The following is a 7642-nucleotide window of genomic DNA, read 5'->3' on the forward strand; positions in this document are numbered from 1 at the left end:
GAAAAGACAAGTCAACACGTGCAACCAGAAAAGAGCGACGACATGCGGAACTCACGTATGACTCAACCTCTACGTGAACACAAAGGGGGGCTATCAACATTTTTTAATAAATTGTGAAAGTTAGGACTTGAACTCAAGATCTTAGTCTGATATCATGTGAAGCTTCATTCACTAACCAACACAACAAAAAATCCGAACTAATAAAAAAGACTAGCAATCCACATATACTCCCTCTCACGTGTTACGCAGAAAGTCAACACATAGACAAACTCAAAGGTATAGCTCAAGAGGCCTATACATAAACAAATAGAGGGTGACAACATTTTTTGAATAATCCGCGAAAGCCAGGACTAATGTATGCTACATTTATGATGTATAGTATATCATATTCCCTTCCTCTAAAAATACTTGTCATAAAAATAAAATATATATAGATGTGTTTTAGTTCTAGATAAATTCATTTTCATGTATTATGTGACAAGTAATTCCAAACAAAGAAAGTATGATGATACAATATGTGACCTTATTTATCGTCATGTATGATACATAATAACATATAACTTACTATGATACAGTATCATAATATGATATTTTTCAATTTTACACAATCACAGTTGTCTAGCTAATAAAATAAATAATATCATATGTTGTCTTATTTATTGTCGTACATGACACATAGTAACATATAATTTATTATGATACAGTATCATAATGTGATATTTAACCCTCTTTTCCTTTATTTAATTTTACACAACCACATCTAAATTGTCCGACATCTGAATTGTCTAGTTAACATGCATTACAAGCAGCCTAAGCAAAACCCAGGTAGAAAGCACACTTGAACTAAGGAAGAACATGACGGACCTCAATAAAAGAAAAGACACCAAGTACAAAGTCTGCCAAACTAGTGCAGCCAATATAACAAGAAGCGCATCAGTAAAACATGACGGCAAGTAATACGGTTTGACTGGAGCAGTGACTTTGCATGAATTCTGGATGGATACAATGGCAACAAATTTGTCATGCAACGTGTGACAAAATATTTTGAAGCGGGGAAAGTCAAATTCAAATCAAATAAGAACAAAGACCATCGAGAATTTCACAATATTATATTTTGGTATGATTCCACAGGGCAAGCAATCTCTCTCAGCATTCCATGCCGCAGGCAAGCGATAAAACAGTCGAGCAGTAAAGCATCCAATCACTATTGCTAGTAAAGTAGGAGCGCAACAATGACCACCAACCAACCAACCAACTCAACAATGACTACAAAACTACAGCAGCAGCAACACAGGAAATTAGCCCACCCGGACTTTGATGCAAGTCAGAAAATAACCAGTACACGGAAAACACAAGTGCAGTGACAACAACCAGCCACAAAATAAGGTAAATGGGGGCAAGGGCACCATACCCACACCACGGTGACCACAAACCCCAATATCTGTTTTCAGCTAAGTCAATAGAATACCATCCATCGGTTTCATTTCAATTCTCACCATATCAACAGGTGAATCTATCAGTCCCACGAGCTAGACGCGCCTCCACCATAACCTCCACCACCACCATAACCGCCACCGCCACCTCCGTAGCCGCCACCTCCTCCACCACCACCGCCCCTTGTGTCACGACGGAAATCACGTCCACCAAACCGAGCACCGCCACCGCCTGATCTGCGGTTTCTGCCTCCTCCGCCACCTCCAAACGAGGAACGGGCAGAATAGCGCTCCAGCCACTGAGGAACCTCCTGATTGGCTTCCTGCATCAGTTCACATAACGGCCTGGCCAGTGACATATTGCCCTCATTGAAAAATGCAGTTGCCAAACCAGACTTCCCAGCTCTTCCAGTTCTCCCAATGCGGTGAACATAGTCATCTATGTCATTTGGCAGATCAAAATTGATGACGTGGGCAACATCTGGTATGTCAAGCCCACGAGCAGCAACATCAGTTGCAACAAGGATGGGTGTTGCTCCACTCTTGAAGGATCTAAGGGCATACTCCCTTTCCTGAATAAGACCAAACAAGCACAAGGAAAAATGAGTTGACCTTGCAAAACGAAGACAGAAACAACTTATATCATGTAAAAGCATTCAGATATTCAGATGGCAGTCAGTCGCAATGCATTGTTTCAATAAAAAAAGCATCCCTCATAACTTGGATGTTCAAGATAGATATGAGCTTCCAGAAAGTACTGCAATTCCATATAATGTAAATATACACACAGCTCTGACATACCTGTTGTGTACGATCTCCATGAATACTTGTTGCGGGGAATCCATTTGTATATAACCAGTTCTCCAAAGCATCAGCGCCCCTCTTTGTCTCCACAAAGACCAAAGTAAGAGAATTCTGCAAACAAGAAAAGATAAGTTGATGGCCTGTTAAGAATTAATAGCGCCAAATTACACACAAAAAATAAGAGTTAAATGGTGCCGTTAAAGCATGCTGGTTGTCCTCCTTGAAAATGCAGTTGCCAAAACTAGACCTCCCCACTAAAAACGCTGTTTAGTGTTTACAAAACATATGGTTTACACACAAAGCTTGCAATCACCCTGTTATGCTCTCCAATTTTAAAAGCTGTTGTGAAGAAACTTGCATGTCTATTATCGGTTTGGTTAATCGGGTAAATTATGTCATACAATAACTTCTCACATCAATAAATCATGTCTAACAAAAAAGTAAAAGATGCTGGCCTTGCTCCCAAGCAATTTAACCAAACAAGATTACCAGAAAGGTTCAGAATAGTAAACGAACCACTAGTCCAGCAAGAAGTCCATGAACTAATAGTAGAATCAAAACAACGTAAATCAAAAAAATAGGTAACGAATAGCACCTTTCCAGGAACATCATTAGCCTTCTGTGCATGAATAAGGTCCATGAGGTAACTTCTTTTATCAGCTTCAAGGACAAACTCTACCCTTTGAGCAATCAAATCGGTACTTGAACCAACTCTTCCAACAGCAAGGAAGATGTAGTCTGCAAGGAAATCTGACGCCAGACGCTGCAGAAAAAGAACATTACTGAGAAAACAAAACAGTAGCCAACAAAAAGATAGCATCTCCCTTGCCATGCAGAAGTAGAAATCTGAAAAAATGCACGTAAGCATCCTCACAATATCATCTCCCTCCGTTCTTAAATATAAGTCTTTTTAGAGGTTTCACTAGTGGACTACATACAGATGTATATAGACATACTTTAGTGTGTAGATTCATTCATTTTGTTCCGTATGTAGACCCTTAATGACATCTCTTAAAAGACTTATATTTACGAACGGAGGGAGTAGAAGAATAGATAATCAGATGTCTAATTAACAATGGCAATAAGTAAATTTGCAACTTGAAATAGTAATTAGGAAGAAAAAACAGCAATATTGATGCTCAGGTTGGACGGAGAAGGACAATGCATATGAACTCCAAACTACCTCATCTAGGTTGTCCAGCTGATAACACAACACTAACAAAGCACTTGGGGCATATAAGAACATAAATTAAAGCAGGGGTCAAAGAGAACCATACTTGTATTTCCTTTGGAAAAGTAGCACTGAACAGCATAGTCTGTCTCACACCACGAGGGGGCATGTCCATCTGCTCAACAATCTTGCGTATCTGTGGCTCAAACCCCATATCAAGCATCCGGTCAGCTTCATCAAGAGCCAAGTAATTCACCATTTGCAGTGATACTCTAGCTCTCTCCAGCAGATCCATCAAACGACCAGGAGTTGCCACAAGTATATCAACACCTCTTTCCAGTTCCCTCAACTACAAATAGAACAAACAAAGGGTTAATATATCAACACCTCTTTCCAGTTCCCTCGACTACAAATAGAACAAACAAAGGGTTAATAGCAGCTAATGTCATTTTACAAGGCTTGTTACTGAAACACAAAAGATATGGCAAAACCCATTCAGTAATTCATGTCCATTAAGCAGGCAACTGGGTTAGAAGTTTTAAGCTGATTCAATTGCTGACAGGTTCCTTCCGATTGCTGTTTAAGTTATGACATACCTTACTAAGATTAGTGTACAGACTACATCTAAATAAAAATATAAATGCATGGATCTTTATTCCCTTCACAATGTTTCACTATTTCACTACTTGACGACATACTGGATACATAACCATACTCACAACCTGCATACTTTAAACCTCCATGCCATGTTATAACAGTCTTAAACTACTGAGCTTGTTATGGTGCAATTCTAGGCTTATAGCACAAGTACATTGCAAGTGTCATGCTAAAGACAATTCTTCATACTATGGGAAGAGAGTGACAGAGTACCAACCAAGGTCACTTGTTAATTTGTTTACAATACTGTGTGTTAATCTGGTTACCGTGAAAATAAACTTTAAATCAAAAAAGAAATACCTGCTGATGAATTGGTGCTCCACCATATGCAACACAAGCCTTAACACCAGTCTGGTATGCAAATTTCTTTGCTTCTTCATGAATCTGAGAAACAAAAAGTATCATATAAGAAATGAAAACAAAATAAATAAGAGCACCCCAAATAAAACCAAAGCAGTCACCTACTTGTACTGATAGCTCACGAGTAGGAGATAATATCAGAGCAAGAGGAAATGCAGTCCTAGCTCTTGGCCTTATTGGTGGCTTTGTCTTTAGGATCCCACTGATGATCGGGAAACAAAAAGCAGCAGTCTTCCCAGATCCAGTCTGAGCACAGGCCATCAGATCCCTGCCTCCAATGACAATCGGAATGGCATGGCGCTGCACAGGTGTAGGCCTCACATACTTGCACCTCCGTATATTCTCATTCAGTGCATCACCCAAGTCAATCTCTGCAAACGTGTTGACTGCTGCAGGCACATCGTGGCCACTTGTCTCCACAGGAATGTCCTCATAGGCATCAAAATTGATACCTGTGTTCGCTTGACTCTCAAAGTCAACATCCACAGCTGCCGGCTCACTATCACCAAAAGGGTTTGGTTCACGGTCCCTGCGGTCCCCCCAGCCACCAGGGCGGGAGTTCCAGCCACCGCCGCCGCCACCAACACCACCACGTCCACCACCACCACCCTGGCGGACAACACCTACGCCAGCGCTACCGCCGCCAGGAGGGGCAGCCCAGCGAGTGCCACCAACAGCGGCTGCGTACCCACCAGAAGGCTGCACAGCACCCGAGGGGTATGCACCAGCTGGTGTTGGGCCTGCAGCTAGCACCTGATTATCTGGCGAGCGGCCACCGCCACGGAGGTGAGGAGGGACGTAAGAGCTGCGAGTGGGACGCGAGTTCTGGTGGTTGGCAACAGGGGCAGCAGCAGCACCAGTCGCGGGCGCCGATTCCTCGGCGTTCGCAACTGAATCAGCCCATGAAGATCGCATAATTTTGCACAAAACCTTTGATGAAAGTGCTACGGCGGATCGCTAAAACCTGTGAATATCAGAAATAGCTATTCAGTACAAAGTGTGGATCATGACAAATATGTCAGCAGTAGAAGATAGATAATCTGAAGAAAAAGAAGTGCTTTTAAGTTGGAAGTCTTGTTGCTTTGGTAAGTTTGATCAGATAAGCTATGATCATATCAACACTTGTGCAATGCATGTCCATGTCAAATCCATGATACATAACATATGTATAAACCGGAGTAGAATTTTGTGTTTTGAACCCAGAAGATGATGCAACAGAACCTACACCCACATAAGCTGGTCCTCTGCAAGGCATGCTACCTAGATTTTGCCCATGCGCGCTGTAAACTACAAACAAAAACCTAAGCATGAAGCCTCTTAATGCAATCTGCAAGTCTAGTACTTACTCCCTACCTAGCAGCAAAACCACATACGTCTCAGAATCAAAACAAAACGTGCACACAGGCGGCACAGTAATAATACAGTAGATCTACCAACGGAGACGAGACACGCTAACACAGCAAGCAGTAGATCTCGTCCAAATACAAAACGGCATCTACATAAACAACGCAGCTAAGACACCCAGAGCGCACCAGACTGCCAGCGGAACACGGCGTACGAGGAGAAAAAGCAGCAGCATGCAAGCGGGGAAACCGCGTCAAGCTTCTAGATCGAACAAACTCGAGAAGCAGGCCAGCCGCACTACTGCGCACGGGGCAGCATGCCGCCGCGCAAAAACCCTAGGCACGAGAAGCGGTACCGTCGGTTAAGCATAAATCGAAGACCCTAGGAATCTGGCGGCCCCGCGGCGCCGGAGGCCCGCCGACAGCTCGAAAACCCCGGGAACAACACGCGGCGGCCGGCCCGGCGCGCGCGCTCCTGACGGGGGAGCGAAATCACGGGAGCGCGGAGAGGCGGGCGGGTTGGATCGGGCGGAAGCCGCGCCCAGATCGGCGCGGTGGGGGAGGAGGGGGGAGGGGAGAGGGGAGCTGACCTGCGGCGGGCGAGCGGGAGGAGGCGGGCCGGGGTCGGCGGGGCAGGGTGGCTGCGGGGGGCGGGTGTCGGGAGAAACCCTAGAGAATCGGGTGGAGATCGAAGGTTGAAGGAGGGGGAAGGTGGGGAGGGAAGCAACGAGGGCAAGAGGAAAAGCTGCGGGTGCGGTTGCGGGTGGAGGAAAGGCGCACGCACCGGGCTTGGCTTGGCTAGGGTAGGGAGGGGAGGAGGGGGGGCGCCCCCAAAATATCTGCCTTCCCTTTTCTGACTTGGCCGGCCCGCAACGCGTGCGCGCCCCGGCCTCTCCCTCTCTCTCTCTCCGTGACGGCGTCCGGGCCGCGTCATGGGCCCCTTAAGAGCAGACGTGTGCCGCTCGGCTTTGCAACTTCGTAGTGGGTGTGTGTACTCGTTTTTTTTTATATGGACCTTTTCTTTTTTTGCGCTGGGAAAGAGAAAGAAAGGGGTTCCGTGCAAGGTTTGGGAAGGGGAAATTGCAGGGAATATAAGAACGTTCGGTTCTCGTGTGAAGCTGGAGAAGGCGAAATTGTTTTTTATTTATTTTACTATATAGTTCTTGCTTTCCGTTGGCTTGTGCTCATGTGTTTCTTTGTTTCTTTTCGTGGCCGCCTAAAGGCATCGTTTCTGAATTGGAATGGCATCTCGCTTGCATGTTTTATCTTGCGTGTGTCTGACTCTATGTGTTGTTCAGATTGCATTCGTCTGGCTCTGAATATGCCGTTATGCCAAGCTAGCTAGTTAGTTCAGCCGTGTCCTTTTTCAGATAAATATAAGGAAATTTCTTTAAAACAGTCGGCCAGAAATCAACCGCCATGTTTTGGTGGGATCACTCATCATCCCATCTATCTAATTTTCAGGTTTAACGCAAGCCATTCATTTTCCTTTCCCGTGTAAGATCCACTTCGTCTCCTACCTGCATCTTCACACACCCTCGGCTCAGCTCATCTTTTTTTATATTGGCTTGGTTACGAGCAGCCCTCGGGTGCGGCCTGCACTGACCTACCTCCATTATCATGGCGGAGCAGCAACGCAACATATGCAACATGTATGTTGCTTGAGACGGATCTCGTGCGCTGTCAGAGTTGGATCTCACCGCTGCCGAAGTTGCAGTGCAATTCGTGTTGCTTCGACCCAAATCTCGCCGCTGGCGGGGAGCTGCACTGCAACGACAACTACGTCGGCGTTGCTACTGTCGGCGACGTAGCTGCTGCAACAACACCCGCTGAGAAACAAACGACGAAAGTACACGGACTGCTGTGAGGAAGCA

The 7642-nt window shown here is 45.0% G+C and overlaps 1 protein-coding gene across 1 annotated transcript; it reads right to left on the reverse strand.

The window, feature by feature from the left end:
- Positions 1-1287: 1287 nt before the first annotated feature.
- On the reverse strand, positions 1288-6549 carry LOC123452849 (DEAD-box ATP-dependent RNA helicase 37-like). Its single transcript, XM_045129569.1, has 7 exons — positions 6359-6549; positions 4531-5389; positions 4366-4449; positions 3515-3757; positions 2833-3000; positions 2235-2348; positions 1288-2005 (listed from the first exon to the last, which is right to left on the reverse strand). The coding sequence occupies exons 2-7, from the start codon at positions 5338-5340 to the stop codon at positions 1517-1519; spliced, it is 1908 nt and encodes a 635-aa protein (XP_044985504.1). The 5' UTR covers positions 5341-5389; positions 6359-6549; the 3' UTR covers positions 1288-1516.
- Positions 6550-7642: the final 1093 nt, after the last annotated feature.

This window comes from Hordeum vulgare, chromosome 5H, assembly GCF_904849725.1.
Source record: "Hordeum vulgare subsp. vulgare chromosome 5H, MorexV3_pseudomolecules_assembly, whole genome shotgun sequence".
Lineage (NCBI taxonomy): Eukaryota > Viridiplantae > Streptophyta > Magnoliopsida > Poales > Poaceae > Hordeum > Hordeum vulgare.

Excerpts from the sequence above, each read along its gene's own strand:
- LOC123452849 (XM_045129569.1), bottom strand. The coding sequence starts at position 5,340 with ATGCGATCTTCATGGGCTGATTCAGTTGCGAACGCCGAGGAATCGGCG. Across the intron at positions 3,758-4,365 it reads GAGCACCAATTCATCAGCAG|TTGAGGGAACTGGAAAGAGG; the intron begins GTATTTCTTTTT and ends TTCTATTTGTAG. Across the intron at positions 3,001-3,514 it reads CTTTTCCAAAGGAAATACAA|CGTCTGGCGTCAGATTTCCT; the intron begins GTATGGTTCTCT and ends CTTTTTCTGCAG.